At 50.4% G+C, this 20732-nt stretch overlaps 2 protein-coding genes and 1 pseudogene across 5 annotated transcripts in view; 1 reads left to right on the top strand and 2 right to left on the bottom strand.

Annotated features, from left to right (window-relative positions):
* The window catches only part of LOC138824804 (interleukin-1 receptor-associated kinase-like 2), a 32687-nt gene extending 26448 nt beyond the window's left edge, over positions 1-6239 (bottom strand). For 3 of the 4 annotated variants that reach the window (XM_070019100.1, XM_070019102.1, XM_070019103.1), the window contains exon 1: positions 6113-6238. In XM_070019100.1, the coding sequence (XP_069875201.1) occupies positions 6113-6206 (94 nt within the window). In that variant the 5' untranslated portion in view covers positions 6207-6238. Of the gene's footprint in view, positions 1-6112 lie in introns of all 4 variants that reach the window. The other variant, XM_070019101.1, reaches the window with a different exon arrangement.
* LOC138824493 (lebercilin pseudogene) lies at positions 6205-11731 on the top strand (annotated as a pseudogene).
* A 411-nt stretch (positions 11732-12142) lies between these two features.
* Positions 12143-20509, bottom strand: LOC138824803 (von Hippel-Lindau disease tumor suppressor-like). The gene is made up of 3 exons (XM_070019099.1): positions 19965-20509; positions 17721-17843; positions 12143-14343 (listed from the first exon to the last, which is right to left on the bottom strand). The coding sequence occupies exons 1-3, from the start codon at positions 20275-20277 to the stop codon at positions 14144-14146; spliced, it is 636 nt and encodes a 211-aa protein (XP_069875200.1). The 5' UTR covers positions 20278-20509; the 3' UTR covers positions 12143-14143.
* Between the last annotated feature and the right edge of the window lie 223 nt (positions 20510-20732).

Below are 20732 nucleotides of genomic sequence, written 5' to 3'. Positions count from 1 at the left end.
GTCCCGCCCCTCTCTGAAGTACTGAACAAAGTCGGCAGGGAACTACACCCCCACCCCCCACCCCCTGGCTCACGCCTGTCATCCTAATCACTCAGGAGGCTGAGATCGAAGGACTGTGGTTCAAAGCCAGCCCAGACAGGAAAACAAGACTCTTATCTCCAGTTAGCCATAAACAGCTGGAAGTGACCATGAGTGCTAGTCTTGAGCACACAAGCTAAGTGACAGCACCCAAGCCCTGTGTTCAAGCCCTAGGACCAGCATAAAACCAGCAAAAACCCAGAATCAACAACAAAAAGCAGGCTCTTTACCTTCTTGCCTGGGATGGCCCCTACTTGCCAAAGTAAAGGTTTTTCTAATAGATCAACAGGTCAAAGACCTTCTTAAGTGTTTAGTTTGCTCTGTACAGGGGCTTGAATAAGGGCTTCACACTTCCTACTCAGACACTCCACTACTGGGGCCACACCCCAAAACCCCAAAATAAATACTTTTTTGTTTTTTCAGTCATGGGGCTTGAACTCTGGGCCTGGGCACTGTCCCTCAGCTCTTCAGCTCAAGGCAAACGCTCTACCACTTGAGCCACAGCTCAGCTTCTGGTTTTCTGGTGGTTCATTGGAGATGAGAGTCTCATGGACTTTCCTGCCCCAGCTGGCTTTGAACCGTGATCCTCAGATCTCAGCCTCCTGAGGAGCTAGGATGACAGGCATGAGCCACAGGCACCCGGCAAAATAAATAATTTTTTTAAAATGATAAAGCTAGCCGGGCGCTGACAGAGCACTAGCCTTGAGCTTAAGAGCTGAAGGACAGTGCCCAGGCCCTGAGTTCAAGCCCCACGACTGACAAAAAAAAAAAGATAAAGCTTGGGTTCCAGGATTTTGGAAATCATGATGGGATCCATGTGAACATCAAGTCATTCATTCATCCGTTCATTCATTCACTCAGCAAAGTCATGCTCCAGGGCCTGGACAGCTCTGAAGATTCTGTGGGAGTCAAACAACACCCTAGGAGCCTTTCTGTCAGGAAATGTAAGATGAGGCAGGGAGGCGATGGGAAGCGGGGCACTCTTCTGAGAGCCCCAGGGAGCTGCAGGCCAGGCCAGGGCGGGCGGGTGGGCGGGAGGGAGGGAGGGAGGGAGGGAGGGAGGGAGGGAGGGAGGGAGGGAGGGAGGGAGGGAGGGAGGGAGGCCGGGCGGGAGGGACACCGTCTGATGGATGGATCAGAGGGATGAGGAAGAGCTGTCACAGGCTCCACAAGTGCCCTGTGGGAAATGGAAAGTTCCAGAGTTGCAGCTTTAGTCACTGGAAACTCCAGGCCAGACTCCTGGCCAGTGGGAAGTGATGTCAGTGGGACAGCGGATGGGAGTTGTTTTCACTCTGGAGCGGAGGACTGAGGGGAGAGGAGGCCCCTCCCCTCTGCCAGCTACCTGGGCGGCGCTCAGGGCCTCACCCTGGAGACAGAGACGGCGCAGGGCTAGGCTGGTGGCCACCCAGCCACCTTCTTCCAAGGAGAAACAGGAAGTGAATGGAGGGGCCTCCCAGTGCGACAATTTAGTTCCTTTTTTTTTTTTTTTGGTGATAATGGGGCTTGAACTCAGGGCCAAGACAGGTACTCTACCATTTGAGCCATGCTACCAGTCCTCTTTTGCTGTAGTTATTATTTTTTGGGAGGGGGGAACAGAGTTTCACATCATTTGCCCAGGCTACCCTAGACGGTGATCCTCTTACCCATGCTTCCTGCCTAGCTGGGATTCTACAGGCACACACTACTGTATGTGGCTTATTGGTTCAGTTGGGATGGGGGAGCAGGGAGGTCTAGCTAGCTTTCTGCCCTGGTTGGTCTGGAACTATGATACTCTTTTTTTTTTTTTTTTTTTTTTGTCGGTCGTGGGGCTTGAACTCTGGGCTTGGGCGCTGTCCCTCAGCTCTTCAGCTCAAGGCGAGCGCTCTACCACTTGAGCTACAGCGCCACTTCCGGTTTTCTGGTGGTTTATTGGAGATAGGAGTCTCACGGTCTCTCCTGCCCGGGGTTGGCTTTGAACCGCGATCCTCAGATCTCAGCCTCCTGAGTAGCTAGGATTACAGGCGTGAGCCACCAGCGCCAGGCTGGAACTATGATACTCTTGATCTTCACTTCCCAGGTATAGGACTATGTCTAGAATTACAGATACACCTTTTTTTCTTTTTTTTTTTTTTTGCCAGTCCCAGGGCTTGAACTCAGGGTCTGGGTGCTGTCCTTGAGCCTTTCTGCTCAAGACTGGTATTCTACCACTTAGGCCATGGATCTACTTCCAGCTTTTCTGATGATTAATTGGAGATAAGAGTCTCACGTAGGGGCTGGGAAGGTGGCTCAGTGGTAGAGTGCATGCCCTTGCAAGCATGAGGCCCTGGGTTCGATTCCTCAGCACCACATAAACAAAAAAAGCCGGAACTGGTGCTGTGGCTCCAGTGGTAGAGCACTAGCCTTGAGCTGAAGAGCTGAGGGACAGCGCCCAGGCCCAGAGTTCAGGGCCCATGACCGACTCCCCCCCCCAAAAAAAAAAATCAACCAGAAGCTTCCTCAACTTCCTTGACTTTTTTAGGTGTTCCATCAAGCGGGCAGGTCCCATGACCGGCAAAAAAAAGAGTCTCACAGACTTTCTTGCCTGGGTTGGGCTTAAACTGTGATCCTCAGATCTCAGCCTTTAGAGTTACTAAGATTACAGGTGTCAGCCATACGTGTCCAGCCAGACATCTTAACCTATTAACTCATCCCCTTGAGCCAAGGTCAGGACAAGACAGAAACTTTTTAGGGGGCTCAGTGTGTCGGGGGCTCCTGTGGAGTCACAAGCTCCTTCCTCAACACAGACCAGTCATAACTGGCCATAGTGGAACATTTGGAAAACAGAAGCACCCAAGACAACGGCTGGTTCTCTGAGTCTCCTGTTCCCCACATTTTGCTATAGATACAAAAGCGTGTGTGTGTGTGTGTGTGTGTGTGTGTGCGCGCGCGCGCACGCGTGTGCACTCACGCGTGTGAGCGTGCATATGTTAGTTTGGACCTTAACTGTCCTCAAAAGGCCCGAGTTAAAGGCTTGCACCAGAACTCAGTGCTGTTGTGATGTAATGTCTGCATGTCCATGTCTGATTCCTAAACGCTCCCACCTGTAATCCCAACTACTTTGGGAAGCTGAGATCTGAGGATGCCAGTTCTAAGCAAGCCTGGGCAGAAAAACCCATGAGACTCATCTCCAGTTAAGCAAAAAGGCAGAAGCAGAGCTGTGGCTCAAGTGACAAAGTAAAAAAGTTTCTGTGAGTGAAAAAGTCCAGTGAGAGTAGAAGGCTCTGAGTTCAAGCCCAAGTACCGGCACAAAACAAACAGAAACAAAACAAAAGCCAGGTGCCAGTGGCTTACGCCTGTCATCCTAGCTCCTCAGGAGGCTGAGATCTGAGGATTGAGGTTCAAAGCCAGCCCAGGCAGGAAAGTCCAGGAGACTCTTATCTCCAATAAAATCCCAGAAAACAAACAAACAAACAAAAAAAAAACGGAGTGGGGCTATGGCTCAAGTGGTAGAGCACTAGCTTTGCAAAAGGGGCTCAGGAACGGCGCCCAGGCCCAGAGTTCAAGCTGCCATGTACACAATGCTTGGAACAATGCTAAATGAGGGTTTTTCACAATGTGTGACCACTGACAGCCATGCCCTGGGGTGGGGGGAGGCAGGGGACCGTGGCGGGGGGAGTGGCATTAAGGGCCTAGAGACCATACACTGCTCCATGACTGTACAAAAAACACTGCGTGTGTGCTCTTCATGAGGGTGGCCGTGTGCAGGGCCTCCTTCAGGAGTTTGCAACTCCAACTGGGCTGGTATGGAGAGAATGAGGAGGCTACCACAGGAGGCTGAAGCAGGGAGATCCCGAGTGTGAGGACAGCCACCCAGTGAGACCTTAAGAAATAAGTGTATGCCTGTAAGTAAAAATGTGCCATCAAAGAGAAGCAACTGTGGGGCAGACAGACGGGCAGGCACTTCGCGTGTGTGTATGCGCCGATGCTCGTGTACTGCTCCGCAGGGCCCCAGCCCTTATTTTTTCTATAGAGTCTCCTTTTTGCCTGAGCCTCATGCCTAGACAGCGAGCTGGCTCTGGGAGGCTTCCCCCCGTAGCTGTGATGACAGAAGGCCCCCTCCCTCCCTGTTATCCCATAGAAGTGGAGTCGCATGGGCCTTTCTGCCCAGGCTGGTCTGGAACCTTTAATCCTCCCAATAGCCTGGGATGATGGACAAAAACTACCATGCTCACCTATTGGCTGAAAAGGAAGTCTTGCAAGTAATGCAGTCTCCCGACCTCAGCTTCCCACATGCCTAGATTACAAGGCCTATGGTTTACTGGCTTTAAAAGGGCTTTGGAGGGGTTGGAGGTATGGCTCAGTTGGTAGAGAGCTTGCCGATCAGTGAAAGCATTAGATACCAAGTTCAAGTTTGACAAAAAAAAAAAAAAAGGGGGGGGGGGGAGGAAGGATCAAAACTTCAGCCCTGCTGATGCCATCAGCCAGGTACTGGCCTTGGTGGGGGCCTGTCCTGCATGGGTAGATATTGCTGTTCACTTCCTCTAAGGTGCAACAGTCAGAAATAGCTCCCTGAGACCCTGACGGAGAACCACTAGGTTAGAGTAGATATTCTGTTCCACCCACTTGATGAGGATTGAACCCAGGGTCTTCCACATGCTAGTCAAGTCCTCTACATCTCCCAGCCTTTGTATGCATACATATATACATATGTACATACACACATACAGGTATATATACATATATGTACATACACACGTAAGCATATATACACGCATAGGCATATGCATACATATATACACACCCATAAAGGTATGTATTTATTTGTTCAGACCGTATTAGCAACACATACACATTAGTTTTATATCTTTATTCTGTTTTGTCTTTTGAGATAGGGTCTCACTATGTACCTATCCCAGGCTGGCCTAGAACTACTCTCCATCCTTGAGTCTCTGCCTGCCCAAGTGCTGGAAACGTACAGAACTGTGCCATCATGCCCAGACTTCATTCTCTTGCTTACTTTTAAACTGTACGTATATATTATACTTTTTTGTATAAACGTCTTACTTGATCATTGGTTTACTTTGTTCTTTTCATTTTATGGTACTGAGAATGAAACTCAGTATTATTAGCTGGGCACGGGTGGTTCCTACTGTATTTCCAGCTACTCAGGAGGTTGAGATCTGAGGCTGGTGGTTCAAAGCCAGCCTGAGCAGGAAAGTTCATGAGACTCATCTCCAATTAACCACCAAAAAGCCAGAAATGGGAGCTGTGGCTCAAGTGGTAGTAGGCCGGCCTTGGGTGGAAAAGCCCAGGGACAGTGCCCAGGCCCTGAGCTGAGGGGCCAGCCCCAGGGCCAGTGCACAGGCACATGCACACACACGTGTGCACATACGCGCACACACACACACACACACACACACACACACAAAATCTCTCTAAGGTGCTTGGAGGAAGCACAATTACGGGCTCCGCTTCACAAACTGGGACCAGCCCTGGGAGCGGAGGCCCTGGGAGCGTTGGCCCCGGGAGCGGAGGCCCTGGGAGCGGAGGCCCAGGGAGCCGAGGCCCCGGGGGCGGAGGCCCTGGGAGCGGAGGCCCTGGGAGCGGAGGCCCAGGGAGCCGAGGCCCTGGGGGCGGAGGCCCTGGGGGCGGAGGCCCGGGGGCGGAGGCCCTGGGAGCGGAGGCCCGGGGAGCGGAGGCCCAGGGAGAGGAGGCCCTGGGAGCGGAGGCCCTGGTGGCGGAGGCCCTGGGAGCGGAGGCCCGGGGAGCAGAGGCCCCGGGGGCGGAGGCCCTGGCGGCCGGGCGCAGGTGGGCGTGCGCCCTCACACAACCACGGGGCCAAACAAACAGGAAAAACGTCACGGGCCACAATGCCGTGCGTTCTGATGGAACCCAGGGCCGGGTTCGAATCCCGCCCCGCCGCCCTTCGCCGTTCCGGGGTAGGGAAGGCCTGGCGTGGCCGGCGGGCCGGGGACGGGGAGGGGGCCCCCGCAGGGCCGGTCCCACTCTGGACAGGCGGGGCCCGGACCCCGGGGATCGCAGGGCCGGGCCGGCCGGGGCCCGGGCCCGCACTCACCGAACCGCATCCAGTCCCACTCGCTCAGCGTGTCCATGCTGCGGCACAGGTCGTCCAGCACCCAGGAGGGCAGCTGGTAGATGTAGCAGGCCATGGCGGGGCCGCGGCGACTGAGCCCGCCCGCGGCCGCTCGGGCTTCGCCACCGAGGGGCGGGCGCTGCGGCCCGGCGGCCCCCGGCGCCCCCCAGCGGCCGCGCGCGGCAGCGCCGCCGCCCCAAACAAGCGGGCCCCAGGCCGACCAACTCCGACTCCGGCCTGGCGATCCCAGCGCCTCCCAGCGGCCGCCCGGAACACGGGCCCCAGGCCGACCCTACTCTCTGCTCCGGCCCGGCGGCCCCAGCGCCCCCAGTGGCCGCGCGCGGTAGTGCCGCCGCCCGGAACACGGGCCCCAGGCCGACCCTACTCCCTGCTCCGGCCCGGCGGCCCCGGCGCCCCCCAGTGGCCGTGCGCGGTAGTGCCGCCGCCCGGAACACGCGGGCCCCAGGCGGGCCCAACTCCCAGTCGGCAGAAAGTTAGCAAGCTGCCGGTCACAGCCAGGAAGCTGGGCATGGTAGGACACACCTGTCCTCCTGGCGAGGTGGGACGTGCATTCAAGGCCCAGGAGGACAAAAACAGGAGACTAAAATGGCAGGATTTATGCAGCATCACAGCTGTGGAAAAACCAGTGCTGAGTGACGTCTAAATATGCGCAACTCCTTCAGCAACTGGACAGGAAGGGACAGCAGTTCATCAAAAAGGGGAAACAGCCCCTCCCACCCACAGTTCAGCGATCTTTTATTTCCCACAGTATCTGAAATCTCTAGATATGGTTCGCAGACCTCCCAGCGCTGGAAAGGAAGCTGTCATTTACCTTCACTTGAAATAGAAGGTAGGTGCCTGTGGCTCACACCTGTAATCCTAGGAGTCAACCCCAGGGCTTCATGCATGCTAGGCAAACACTCTACCACTAAGCCACATTCTCAGGTCCCGCAATCTTCCTAACTGTGCTTCCCCATACCCCTGGGAATGACCTGCCACTGTGCCTAGCCATTGGTTGAGATGGGACTTGAGCAACTTCAATGCCCGAGCTGGTCTCCAACCTGCATCCTGTATCTCTACCTCTCCAGTAGCTAGGATTACAACTTGAGTCCCTCTATGCAGTTCCCTTATTTTTGTTGTGCCAGTCCTGGGGCTTGAACTCAGGACCTGACCCCTGTCCCTGAGCTTTTTTCACTCATGACTGGCACTCTTAAGCTACAGCTCCACTGTTTGATGGCTAAATATCTCATTAACTTTTCCTGCCCTAGCTGGCTTTAAATTGTGATCCTCAGATCTCAGCCTCCTGAATAGTAAGGATTTATTTTAGTATAACATGGTTAATGTAGAGGGAAATGGAAGAGAAATATTTGAGAAATATTTCTTGCTCCCTTCACAGGAAGTGGGTTAAAGATTCCACAGGGCTGGCCCTATCTACAGCTTATACTGCCTGAGCTGGGTAAACACGAGTAGTCAGGTCATTCTAACAGCTCCTAATTGTCAGACAATGATTTGGACCAGTGAGTGATGCCCACAAAACCCAGCTGACCCTCGCGACTTCATGTCAGGCTGCTATTCCTTCCTCTTCATTCACAAGCAAGAAGGTTCCAGATTTTTATCATCCAGAGAAAGATTCAGAGACCCCCTTGGGTCTTTTAGTCTTATAATTTAACATTAAAAAGGAAATAAGGACTGGGCTCTGGTGGCTCACACCTAGAATCCCTAGCTGCTGGGATCTGAGGATCTTGGTTCAAAGCCAGCCGGAGCAGAATAGTCTGTGTGAGATTCTTACATCCAATGAACTACTCAGAAAAAGCGGGCAGTGATGCTGTGGCTCAAGTGGTAGAGCACTAGTCTTGAATAAAAAGTTCAGGGACAGAGCTCAGACCCTGAGTTCAAGCCCCAGGATCAGCACACATGCGCGCACACGCACATACACAGAATAAGAGAAAGAAAAAGGAACATCTGGAGCAAAGGGGCTTACCTGCTTTTTCAGTCTGCTTTGAAACGAGTCTGGCCCTTTGGACATTTGTCTGGTCTGTCCATTCACCCTGCCTCATCACACACTGCCTCGCTCCCCAGAGCTAGTGAAAGCTCAGGCCAATGTCTATATCGCTGAGGGTGGCTGACGATGTACTGAAGTCTACCCCAGACGAAATCTCATTTTCCTGCCCTTCACCGTGTTTGTTTGGAACCTAGGAGTGAGCACCTGGTCCTAATATGAAACCTCCTGGAGTTTGGGTCTGGGGTCTAAAATCCTACTTTCAGGGTCACAGGTGTGCACCACTAAGGCTGTATCTAAGATGCAGGTAGCCAGTCTGAAAGTACCTGGAAAGTTCCCTACTGGTGCTGGTGTGTGAGAAGGCCAAGGGCTGGTACGTGCTTCCTCCTCCCCCATTTGTGTGGCGCTGGGGTGGGTATGAGGTGGGTGCAGCGCGGGAGCTGCCCACACCTGGGCATGCGCTCTAGCTACTTCTGAGCAGCACTCTACCATTTCTTCTACCTTCCTCACATAACTGCCCAGACCCAGTACTGACCACTCCCTTAGCACCGTCCTGTAGTGCTTACATTTTCTTATGGCGACATTTCATTTTTTTTGGTCAGTCGTGGGGTTTGAACACTGGGTCTGGGTGCTGTCCCTGAGCTCTTCAGCTCAAGGTGAGCACTCTACCACTTGAGCCACAGCGCCACTTCCGTTTTTCTGGTGGTGAATTGGAGATGAGTCTCCCAGACTTTCCTGCCTGGCTGGCTTTGAACTGCAATCCTCAGATCTCAGCCTCCTGAGTAGCTAGGATTACAGGCAGGAGCCATCAGTGGCCAGTCATGACATTTCATTTGTATACTAAAAGTAACACGATGCTAAATTTTAAAAAGAAAACACAACAAAATCTGGGGCTAGAAATAGAGACTTAGAAGGAGGCTCATCATTCATTGTCAGTTTTCAAAACTCCCAAAAGAAAGAACCAGGATAAAACAACACAGAACACCTTGTTCCTTTTACTTAGCACCATTTAATGTATTAAAGAAAAGCTCTAAAATTTAAAAAAAAAACACCTCAAAACAGGAAAACAAGTCTCTTAAGAACAATTCACATAATACATTCACAGGATTCCAAATGAAAGGCATACAATTCCTGCCCTAGGTTTTCAACCTCCCTTGTCCAACACAAAAACAATTTAAACCACAGATTTTTGACAAGATAAATTGAAACTCTTGTTTAAATACAAAAACAGGTTTTTCCTGTTGCATTTTTTTTTTTGGTAAGAGTCTGAGACACTATGTAACCCCGGCTAGCTTTGCACTCACAATCCTCCCTCAGTAGTATTTTGCGTGTGCGTGCATGTATGTATGTGTGTGTGTGTGCGCGCGCGCGCGCGCGTCCACATACTGGTTTTGGGATTTGAACAGACGGCTTAGGCACCGTTGCTGATCTTTTTTGCTCAAAGCTAGTGAATGTTCTACCACTAGAACCACGGCTCACTGGAGATAAGAGTCTCCTGGACTTTCCTGCCTGGTCTGGCTTTGAAACAAGATCCTAGACCTCAACCTCCTGAGTAGAGAGAATTGCAGATATGAGTCACTGGTGCCTGGTTTAAAATGGTTTCTAATAGCCAATTCATGCTATCAATGTTGAAAAGGAGGACTGAAGTTAGACTCTGAAAAGTTAATGGGGAAACTGGACAGTGTTTCACTCACTTTACTTTGATGAGTGTTGCACCTAGAATAATTTGCCCAGAAATAACTCACGACTAATTATAAAAGAAAACCATTTGTATTTATGAAAAGCTTATAACATGGGAAAATTGTTACAAAGTTAAAAGATTAAAAAATCATGTACACTGTGTGATCTCAACCAAGTAAAACCAACCAATCAAAATATGCCCTACAATAGGCTGAAAGAAAAAGACTACAGAACGCAAACAATAGCTGTACTTAGGTAGCAAATCTGCTATGATCCTTCTCTTTTTGGCAACAGGGTTTCTCTGTGTTGTGCACACTGGTCTCATATTCAAGATCCTCTGGGCCCTTTGGGCCATCCCTCTCCATCCTGCACTGCGGGGGCAGCAGTTCCAGACCACTTTTCCGAACAATAGAGCAAAGAGCAGAATGTTCAAAAACCGACCAAGATATACAAAGTGGCGAACACCATCACTCTGGCTATTCATCTGACTTTGACACTACATCACAGTCTTCTGGGCAGTATTCTCCAGTCAGTCCTTTGTTTTGTTTTTTTGGTCAGTCATGGGGCGTATACTCTGGGCCTAGGCACTGTCCCTCAGCTCTTCAGCTCAAGGCTAGCGCTCTACCATCTGAGCTACAGCACCACGTCTGGCATTTTCTGTTTATGTGGTGCTAAGGAATCGAACCCAGGGCCTTATGCACACAAGGCAAGCACTCTACCACTCAGTCACCTTCCCAGCCCCCCAGTCAGTCCTTCACATATAGATTCTAAGGAAACAACTGCTAAAAAACAAGTATGAGAGCCGGGCACTGGTGGCTCACGCCTGTAATCCTAGCTACTCAGGAGGCTGAGATCTGAGGATCGCGGTTCAAAGCCAGCCCGGGCAAGAAAGACCGTGAGACTCCTATCTCCAATAAACCACCAGAAAACTGGAAGTGGTGCTGTAGCTCAAGTGGTAGAGCGCTCGCCTTGAGCTGAAGAGCTGAGGGACAGCGCCCAGGCCCAGAGTACAAGCCCCGTGACCGACCAAAAAAAAAAAAAAGTATGAGATAACCAAGTGGGTCAGCCAGAAACAAAGCCCTGAGGCTGTACACCAAACAAAAAGGGCAGCCGAATGGAATTTTGCTCCCAGCATCTCAATAGAGAGCCACTATGGAAAAATCCTCATCTTTTTACAAAATGCTTTCTCAAAGACAGCCACAAATCAATGACTTGCAGAATGAAGTATGCAAACTCCAGGTCAAGTCAGCTGAGCTGCTAAAAGAAAATAAGGCTGTGAAAAAGCTTCAGTACAAACAGGAGAAAGCTCTGAATAAGTTTGAAGATGAAAATGAAAGTGCTCGACTTATCCTTTGTCATAAAGATGAGATTATAGTACTCAAAGAAGACAACAAAATCTCAAGAGAAAAGGCAGCCATAGAGAACAGAATCCAACTATTTAGGATGAACTATTTTAGATGAACTATTTAGGACAAAATTTTCCTCACAAGAACTGAAAATGATCCCCAAAGCCAGACTCCTGCCTAAATGAGATGGTTTGGTGAAGAAGCAGCTAAGTTCAAAATAGATGACACCAAGAGAAGAATTAAGAAACTTTCAAAAAACTTTGAGCTGAGTTCTAACAGTTTTCAACATCAGCTCTTGCTGAGGACAGGAAAAGGGCCTATGAGGGTCACAATAAAAACCAAGTTCTACAAAAGGAACTACAATGGCTGTACCACAAACTAAAGAAAAAGGAGAGAGAACTGGAGACTATATATATATATATATTTTGTAGTCACCGGGCCAAGTCTTCTCCAAGAAAGAAAAAGAACTTGCTCCAAGAACGAATGAGCCAGGAATCCCCAGAGCAAGAGGAACACAGGAAGCCAAGGTTCTGCCTTCACCATAGAGAAAGAAGAACCAAGGGGAGCCCACTGTGAAGCAGGAGAAGGCAAAGCTGGCGAATGAATGAGCGAGAGAAGAGGTTGACAAAAAGCAAGATGAAAAGATGCAAATAACAAGCCAGCGCTGAAAGAAGCTAATGCTGTAGAAGATGAAATTGTGAGAGGTAACACTGAGATGACTAATTTTCACTTGAATATTAAAGGATTTGAATACAGTAAAAAGTGAAACTGAAGATGCTCTGGCCTCGCTCTCCACTGCAGGGTCTGCGGTCACCACGATGGCTCAGCAGTGATCCTCCTCCTCTACTTTTTTTTTTCTTTTTTGGGGGCCGGTCCTGGGGATTGAACTCTGGGCCTGGGCACTGTCCCTGAACTTCGTTTTGCTCAAGGCCAGAGCTCTACCACTTAAGTCACAGTGCTACTTCCAGCTTCTTCTGAGTATTTATTGGAGATAACTCTCATAGACTTTCCTGCCTGAGCTGGCTTCAAACCTCAATTCTCAGATCTCAGCCTCCTGAGTAGCTAGGATTACAGATGTGAGCCACCAGGGCCCAGCTGTTTCTGTATTTTGGGGGAGGGGGGTGGAGAGAGGAATGGGTTTGAACTTAGGTCGCTAGGCTAACATTCTACTACTGAGCCATATTACTAATCTTTTGTTAAATTTATTTTTTGATTTAGTCTTATGCTTTTGCCAGGGCCACGTTAAATAAGGACCCTACATTCTCAGAGTAAATAGGTGCATCATCATGCCCAGCCTGGTTTTGTTTTTGTTTGCCTATCCTGGGGCTTAAACTCAGGGCCAGGGTGATGTTCTTGAGCTTTTGTGCTCAAGGCTAACACTCTACCTTTTGAGCTACCATTCTACTTCCAGCTTTTTGCTGGTTAATTGGAGATAAGAGTCTCACAGGCTTTCCTGACTCAAGTGGCTTTGAACCACGATCCTCACATTTCAGTCTCCTGAGTAGCTAGGATTACAGGTGTGAGCCATCAGTGCCAAGCTATTTTCTTTTAAACTGTTATTTAAGGGCAGGGAAGGTAGCTCAGTGATAGAGTGCTTGCCTCGCATGCATGAGGCCCTGGGTTCGATTCCTCAGCACCACAAAAGCAGATAAAGCCTGAAGTGGCGCTGTGGCTCCAGTGGTAGAGTGCTCGCCTTGAGCTGAAGAGCTGAGGGACAGCGCCCAGACCCAGAGTTCAAGCCTCACGACCGACAAAAAAAAAAAAAACCAAAAAACTATTATTTATAAAATGTCTGATATTAAATACTGAATCTGAATTACTAACTTTGAAACTAACTTAAAAGAAAAAACATATACACTCATAAAACTGTAAAACAAGCTGGTGTCAGTTGCTCACGCCTGTAATCCTAGCTACTCAGGAGACTGAGATCTGGGAATCACGGTTCAAAGCCAGCCAGAGCAGAAAAAGTCTGTGAGACTCTTATTTCCAATAAACTACTCAGAAAACCAGAAGTGGCGCTGTGGCTCAAGTGGTAGAGCACTAGCCTTGAACTGAAGAGCTGAGGGACAGCGCCCAGGCCCAGAGTTCAAGCCCCACGACCGACAAAAAACAAACAACAAAAAAAAAAAACTGTAAAACATCCTACCTTACTAAGGAGTAATTGGCCCAAGTGGAGGGGAGACCAGGTCCTGCTAATGCAAATGCTGAATCACAGTGAGTCTGAGGGAAGAGGAATGTAATTTGAAGCCAGCCTGAGGTTACACAGAGAAATCTTGTTGCAAAAACAACCCACATCTGGCTTATAGTGATCTATAGTAACTTTAATATCAGAATTAAACTGGATGACTTTTTCTGCTATGTCACATTATAAAAACACTCTGATAATTACAAGAGCTTAGTGTGGTTTAGAAACAATAAAACAACATTGGTACAGGAGTGCACCATGCAAAGTGTGAGATCTAGAAAATTAGAAAAAGTTTGCTAGAAAAATGATTCTCTTTAAGAAGTCTGTTTACTTTAGGGGCTGCCTTCTCTTGCTCACAGAACACTCTCCACCAAAGCACCGTGGGTTTATTCATGGACACACAAGCACTGAAGGCTCCCGACCTCTGAGAACACAAAGGCCTGTCCTTGTGTCAAGGACACCAGGTCCTCCAACCACACTACACCCATTAGAAGCAGCGGGCCCAGCTCCCTTGCAACTGAGAACACGCTGTAATTCTTCCTGTGTTGCTCACACAAACACCCTTAGGAAATGTGTCTGCCCTGCCAGGAGGCAAGAATGCAACTCTTCCTTCTGATGAGTACTTGAAGCAAGCAGGGATTCATTGACACGGGGTGATGTCTGCCCCTGGGTAACGCAAGCCCACGGAGTCCATTCGCTTTCTTTTTAGCAATGGAGCATATTTTACTTTACCAAGCGTAAGTAGTTGCTAAATCCTCTAGATCAAAACTCACCAGTGCCATCAAACACTGAGAACAGGATTGCTAATTGAAATTAAATCCTCCATTCTCTTCCAACTGCTGATTCTCGATGTGCTCCTGGGTCAGCCGTTCCAGATCTTTCTGCACGTTTGGGTGGTCCTCCAAATCCTCACAGAGTGACCTGGCTATGTCCAGTTGCCTGTAGTTCTCCGGCTTCACCAGGCTCCGCACTACCTGCAGGCAGCGCTCCTTCAGGGTGTACACTGCAAGGGCAGGAGTCGGCCCTCAGCACAGCCCGGCCCTCACCCCGGGGCAAGGGCAAGCACGTGGCTCTGCCAACCACGGCAGTGACCTTCACCACAGGGAGACCACACACAGTGGCAGTGTGGTGTCAGTGGGTCCCTAGCACTCATGACCCTGCGCGGTAGCTTCCCTTGAGAGTGGGCTCAGCTAACAGAATGTGGAAAAGGGTGAACTGGCAACTCTGGACAAAAAAGGTGAGGCAACTTCTGCTTTTCTCTTTTGGGAGCTGTGGGTGACACTGCTAGACACCACACCAAAAGGACAGTCTCAGAGATGGCCCAGGGCAGCCCAGCCTCTGGACTACTTACCAATCAGTGCAAGAACCATTGGGCCTAACTCAGCCCACAGAGTGGAACAGTTAACAAATAAAATGCGTATTGTCAGTTTAGAGGTGGGTGTCACACTGCAACAGATAACAAGTGATAGATAAAAGCAGTGCCGCTAGACTTGGGGTAACTCCATTCCTATTTTATAATCACTGGGGAACTTACTCTTTAATGGTGTTCTATTACGCAAAATTTACCAAATTTAACCAAACAGTGCTCCTTGTCTTTTGGTATATTTTTTATTTTTTTTCCCCTTGTTTTATTTTTTTGGGGTCCGGTCGTGGGGCCTGAACTCTGGACCTGGGCGCTGTCCCTCAGCTCTTCAGCTCAAGGCTAGCACTCTACCACTTGAGCCACAGCGCCACTTCCGGCTTTTTTCTTTTTGCTTATATGGTGCTGAGGAATGGAACCCAGGGCCTCAGGCATGCAAGGCAAGCGCTCTACCACTGAGCCACCTTCCCAGCCCCTCCCCTTGTTTTAAGACTGGCTGTCGCCGGCACTGGACTGGTGGCTCATGCCTGTAATCCTAGCTACTCAGAAGGCAGAGATCTGAGGATTGCGGTTCAAAGCCAGCCTGGGCAGGAAAGTCCGTGAAACTCTTCTCCAATAAACCACCAGAAAACAGGAAGTGGTGCTGTAGCTCAAGTGGTAGAGTGCTAGTCTTGAGCTGAAGAGCTGAGAGACAGTGCTCCAGCCCAGAGTTCAAGCCCCACGACCACCACCACCAACAACAAAAAAGATTGGCTGTCATTTTAATAGCCCAAATTGGCCTGGGACTCTAGATCTCCTGCTTCAGGTTTCTGAGTGTTACAATTCTAGGAATGTGGCACCACACTTAACTAATCCACTTCTTTAAAAGAGAATCTAAGGGCTGGGAAGATGGCTCAGTGGTAGAGCGCTTGCCTTACATGCCTGAGGCCCTGGGTTCGATTCCTCAGCACCACATAAGCAAAATGAAAAAAGCCGGAAGTGGAGCTGTGACTCAAGTGGTAGAGCGCTAACCTTGAGCTGAAGAGCTGAGGGACAGCGCCCAGGCCCAGAGTTCAGGCCCCACAACCGGACCCAAAAAAAATTAAAAAAAAAAAAAAAAAAAAAGGGACTCTAAGCCAGGCACCAGGCGGCTCATACCTGTAATACTAGTGACCCAGAAGGCTGAGATCTGAGGATTCAGGTTTGAAGCCAGCCTAGGCAGAAAAGTTCCCATGAGACTCATCTCCAATTAATCACTAAAAAGTGCTATCCTTGAGCAAGAGTTCAGGGACGATGCCAAGTACCCAACTGACAAAAGAAAAAAAAATCTATGTAGCTATCTATGTAGCTATGTATAGATGTCTATTTGTTTGATCACTACAAAGATAGGTATTTGTTTCTGGCTTCTAAGACAAGGTACAGCCTAGACATCCTACTACTCTCCGTTGCTTCTTGCCTTTCTGGGATTATGAACTCATGCCAGTACAATCTTCTGGACTTCCTTCCTTTCCTTTCTGTGTCAGTCCTGGGGCTTAAATTTAGGAATTGGGTGCTGACTCTGAGCTTTTTAGCTCAAGGGAAGCACCCTACCACTAGAGCATGGAGCCACCACTCCAATTCTAGTTTTCTGGTGGTTAATTGGAGATAAATGTCTCATGGACTGCCCAGGATGGCTTCAAACTGTCAGATCTCAGCCTCCTGTATATTAAGGTATAGGCGTGAGCCACCAGCTGGATTTCATATCAGTTTCTTAAAGTTCAACTCAATAAAATCATTAAGCATTATAGACAGTGAACTGATACTAATCTTCAATTTGATGATTTTTTTTTGTTGTTGTTGTGAGGCTTGAACTCAGGGCCTAGGCACTGTCCCTATTACTTTGAGCTACAGCTCCACTTCCAGAATTTAGGCAATTAACTGGAGATAAAGAGTCTCAGCCTTTCCAAGCCAGCCTGGCTTTGAACTGCAGATCCTCAGATCTCAGCCTTCTGAGTAGCTAGGATTACAGGCATGAGCCACCAGTGGCCTACTTCGATTTCATTTTTTTTTTTTTTTGTCGGCTGTGGGGCTTGAACTCTGGGCCTGGGCGCTGTCCCTCAGCTCTTCAGCTCAAGGCGAGCGCTCTACCACTTGAGCTACAGCGCCACTTCCGGTTTTCTGGTGGTTTATTGGAGATAGGAGTCTCACGGTCTCTCCTGCCCGGGCTGGCTTTGAACCGCGATCCTCAGATCCCAGCCTCCTGAGTAGCTAGGATTACAGGCGTGAGCCACCAGCGCCCAGCTTCGATTTCATTTTTTAACCTTTGATGGACACTATGAGCTTAGCTAGATTAAAGCTATATCCTCACAAGTTAACAACAAATAAGCCATGATATGCTTTATTCTTCTGAGACTCCAAGACATTAAGTCTGTTCTAAGCCTGCAAACCAAAAAAGCATTTATAATTCTACAAGTAGAGACTCTGCCACCACTATCCCCACCCCCCTCTCCAACTTTTTTTTTTTTTTTTTTTGCCAGTATCAGGACTTGCTCCATGCTGGAGCATCAATTTTGAGCCACGCCTCCAAGCTTGAGTTTTTGTGGTTAATTGCAGATGACTTTTCTGCCTGGGCTGGTTTTGAACAACAATCTTCCAGCCATCTGAATAGTTAAGAGAAATAAGCTGCTGGCGCCTGGCTTAAGAGCCCCCAGTGGAAGATACATTATCAAAGGCTGATACTAGCCAATTTTTTTGTTGGTCATGGGGCCTGAACACTGGGCCTGGGCACTAACCCTCAGCCCTTCAGCTCAAGGCTAATGCTCTACCACTTGAGCCACAGCACCACTTCTGGCTTTTTCAGCTATGTGGTGCTGAGGAATCAAACTCAGGACCTCATGCATGCAAGGCAAGCACTCTACCACTGAACTACCTTCCCAGCCCCACTAGCCAAAATTTTGCCTCTAGTAAAAATTAATTAGTACTGGACTGACTCTTTCTAGTAATCTATGCTCTACTTATTACAATCACCTTATCTTTTTGAAAATAAGATCGAATATCAGTACCTGGCAGTGTGATGTTGGCAAAAATTGGCTGCCCATCAACGTTGAGAGACGGCACAAACAATTCAGTCTGGTTAACCAGAAGCCCATCATATGTCCCTGCATCTCTGAAGAGCCATAGGTGACCTGTTAACATAAGCAGATGCCGTCAGAGAGCACACTAGTCTGCGTCATCATCAGGGCTGATATACTGGCCTCTCCACCATGGTATCCCCACCCTTCCAGTGGATGTTAACAGTAAGCCTTAGAAAATGGGTGTGAAGGGACTAGGAAGATGGCTCAGTGGTAGAGCGCTTGCCTTGCATGCATGAGGCCCTGGGTTCGATTCCTCAGCACCACATAAGCAAAAAGAGAAAAAAGCCGGAAGTGGCGCTGTGGCTCAAGTGGTAGAGCGCTGCTAGCCTTGAGCTGAAGAGCTGAGGGACAGCGCCCAGGCCCAGAGTTCAGGCCCCACGACCGGACCCCCCCCCCCAAAAAAAAAAAAAAAGAAAGCAGACTTGGGTATATATGTACCTGGTGTTAAAGTCTGCAACCACAGTGGAAAAGCAAGGGCTACAGAGAAGGACTACACATCACAGCAAATGAAGAGGCCATTGGTCCTCAATCTGTGCTGGCTCACAGCTGAACTCTACCACTTGAGCCATGACTCAAATTGAAGATGAGCCTTTGCTCAGGCTGGTTTTGTACCACAATCTTCTGATTTCAGCCTCCTCAGTAATTTAGATTTCAGGTGTAATCCACTAGCCCCTGGCAATTTTAAGAGGTGTGTGTGTGTGTGTGTGTGTGTGTGTGTGTGTGTGTGTGTGTGTGTGTGTGTGTGTGTGTGTGTGTGTGTGTGTGTGTGTGTGTGTGTGTGTGTGTGTCTTGGTACTGGGGCTTAACTCATAACCTAGCCTTTGCATTTTTGCTTGACTAGTGCTCTACTACTTCAGCCACAGCTCTACCCAGGGTGTTTTCTGCTCAGGCTGGCTTCAAATCCCAGATCTCAGCCTCCTGAGTAGCTAGGATTACAGGCATGAACCACATGCTCCAGCTCAATTTTAACTATTTTTAAGTGTATAATCCAGGAATTGGGAATGTGGCATAGTGGTAGAGTGCTTGCCTGGCATGCATGAAGTCCTGGGTTCAATTCCTCAGTACCACACTAACAAAAAAGGCTGGAAGTGGTGCTGTGGCTCAAGTGGTAGAGCAATAGCCTTGAGCAAAAGCAGCTCAGGGACAGTGCCCAGGCCCTGAGTTCAAGCCCCAGGACTGGCAAAAAAAAAAAAGAGGCTGGGTGCTGGTGACTCCTGACTGTAATCCTAGCTACTTAGGAGATTGAGATCTGAAGAAGATCGTGGTTGAAAACTAGCCCCAGCAGGAAACCTACATGAGATTCCTACTTACAATAAACTATCCCTCCCCTCAAAAAAAAAAAAAAGTCAAAAATGGAGCTGTGGCTCAAGTGGCAGAGCGCCAGCCTTGAGTGAGAACGCTCAGGGCAGCACCCGGGCTGAGTTCAAGCACCGGGACCAACACGAAAATAGAAAAAAAAATTTTTTCTTAAATTAAGATTGAGAATCATTGTGGGCTGGGAAGGTGGCTCAGTGACTTGCCTTGCATGCATTAGGCCCTGGGTTCGATTCCTCAGCACCACATCAGCAAAAAGGAAAAAGCCAGAAGTAGCGCTGTGGCTCAAGTGGTAGAGCGCTAGCCTTGAGCTGAAGAGCTGAGGGACAGCGCCCAGGCCCAGAGTTCAGGCCCCACGACCGGACCAAAAAAAAAAAAAAAAAGATTGAGAATCTTTAACCAGTTGGGCGCCCGGCTTGGAGGGGGCAAGATCACGCTTCACGATCATTCCGTGCAAGGGCCGCGAGCAGATCACCACCGCCCCTCAGGTCAGGTCAGGTCAATCCCAGTCATCTCACCCCGGGGGTTTTTACCGCACTTTCAGAACCCGCACACCCACCGCCCCGACGCCCCCTCCCCACGCCTCTCCGGGGTCGGCGGCGGCCACGCCTCCCCGGCGCCCAGCGCCGCGATTGTGACACCGCCCGGCTCCCGACCGCCTCCCCGGCGGGCCAGTGGTCGGGCGAAGGCAGGACCCGAGCGCCGGGACTTCGGGGCGCGGCGCCCGGGCTCCCAGGCTGGAAGGGCAGCGCGCGTGCGCGGCGCCGGCAGACAGCGTGGACGCGGGCCGTTACGCCTGCGGGCCGGGGCGGGCGGCGGAGGCGGGGCCCGGCGCGGGGCCCGGCGGCGGCCTCCTACCTCGGTAGCTGTGGATGCGGCGGCCGGTGCCCGGCGGCAGCGTCGGGTAGGGCTGCGGCTCGCCGTCGAAGTTGAGCCACACGGGCAGCACGACGCGCGGGCTGCGGTTGCAGAAGATGACCTGCGACGGCTCGCGGGAGTTGACGGAGCGCAGCACGGGCCGAGGCCGCCCGGCCTCCATCTCTGCGGCGCGCGGCTCCTCTGGGGCCGACTCTTCCGAGCCGGAATCCTCGGCGTCCGACTCTTGCTGGCCCACCTCCTCCGGGCCGTCCTCCTCGGCGCCCGCCTCCTCGCCACCCGCCTTCCGGGGCATCACCTCAGCACCCGCACCACCACCGGGCTGCTCGCTCGGGATTCGCGGGCCGGACGCGAGGCGGGGCCTGGCTGCGTGCGGGTGCGCACCCTAGACCCGGACAGCGCTCAAATGGGCGGTTGGAAGCTGCACGCATGCGCAAGTGCATCCCGGACTGGCTCCGGGGCGGGGCCTGGAGCGAGGGCGGAGCCAGGTCTCGGCGGGGGCGGGGCCAGAGCTCGCTCTGCAGGATCCGCAGTAAATTCCTCCCCTCCCTAAGGTTACTGGTGTGCAAGTGTTTGCTTTACCATTTCCACACACATCTACGATGCGACTTGGTCTTATACACAACCTCCATTCTCCTCCACCCCCCCTTCCCTCGCAGTCCCCTCTTTTATACTCATGACCTTAGGTTTTAGGTTTTGTTTGCTCTAAATTCCACAAGAGAATTTGTCTCTGGGCCTGGCTAGTTTCAC

The sequence above is a fragment of the Dipodomys merriami genome, unplaced genomic scaffold, assembly GCF_024711535.1.
Source record: "Dipodomys merriami isolate MVZ:Mamm:240054 unplaced genomic scaffold, mDipMer1.0.p SCAF_13, whole genome shotgun sequence".
NCBI classification, from domain to species: domain Eukaryota; kingdom Metazoa; phylum Chordata; class Mammalia; order Rodentia; family Heteromyidae; genus Dipodomys; species Dipodomys merriami.
Note: the sequence above shows the minus strand (reverse complement) of the source record. Positions and strands in the feature narration are given on the sequence as shown.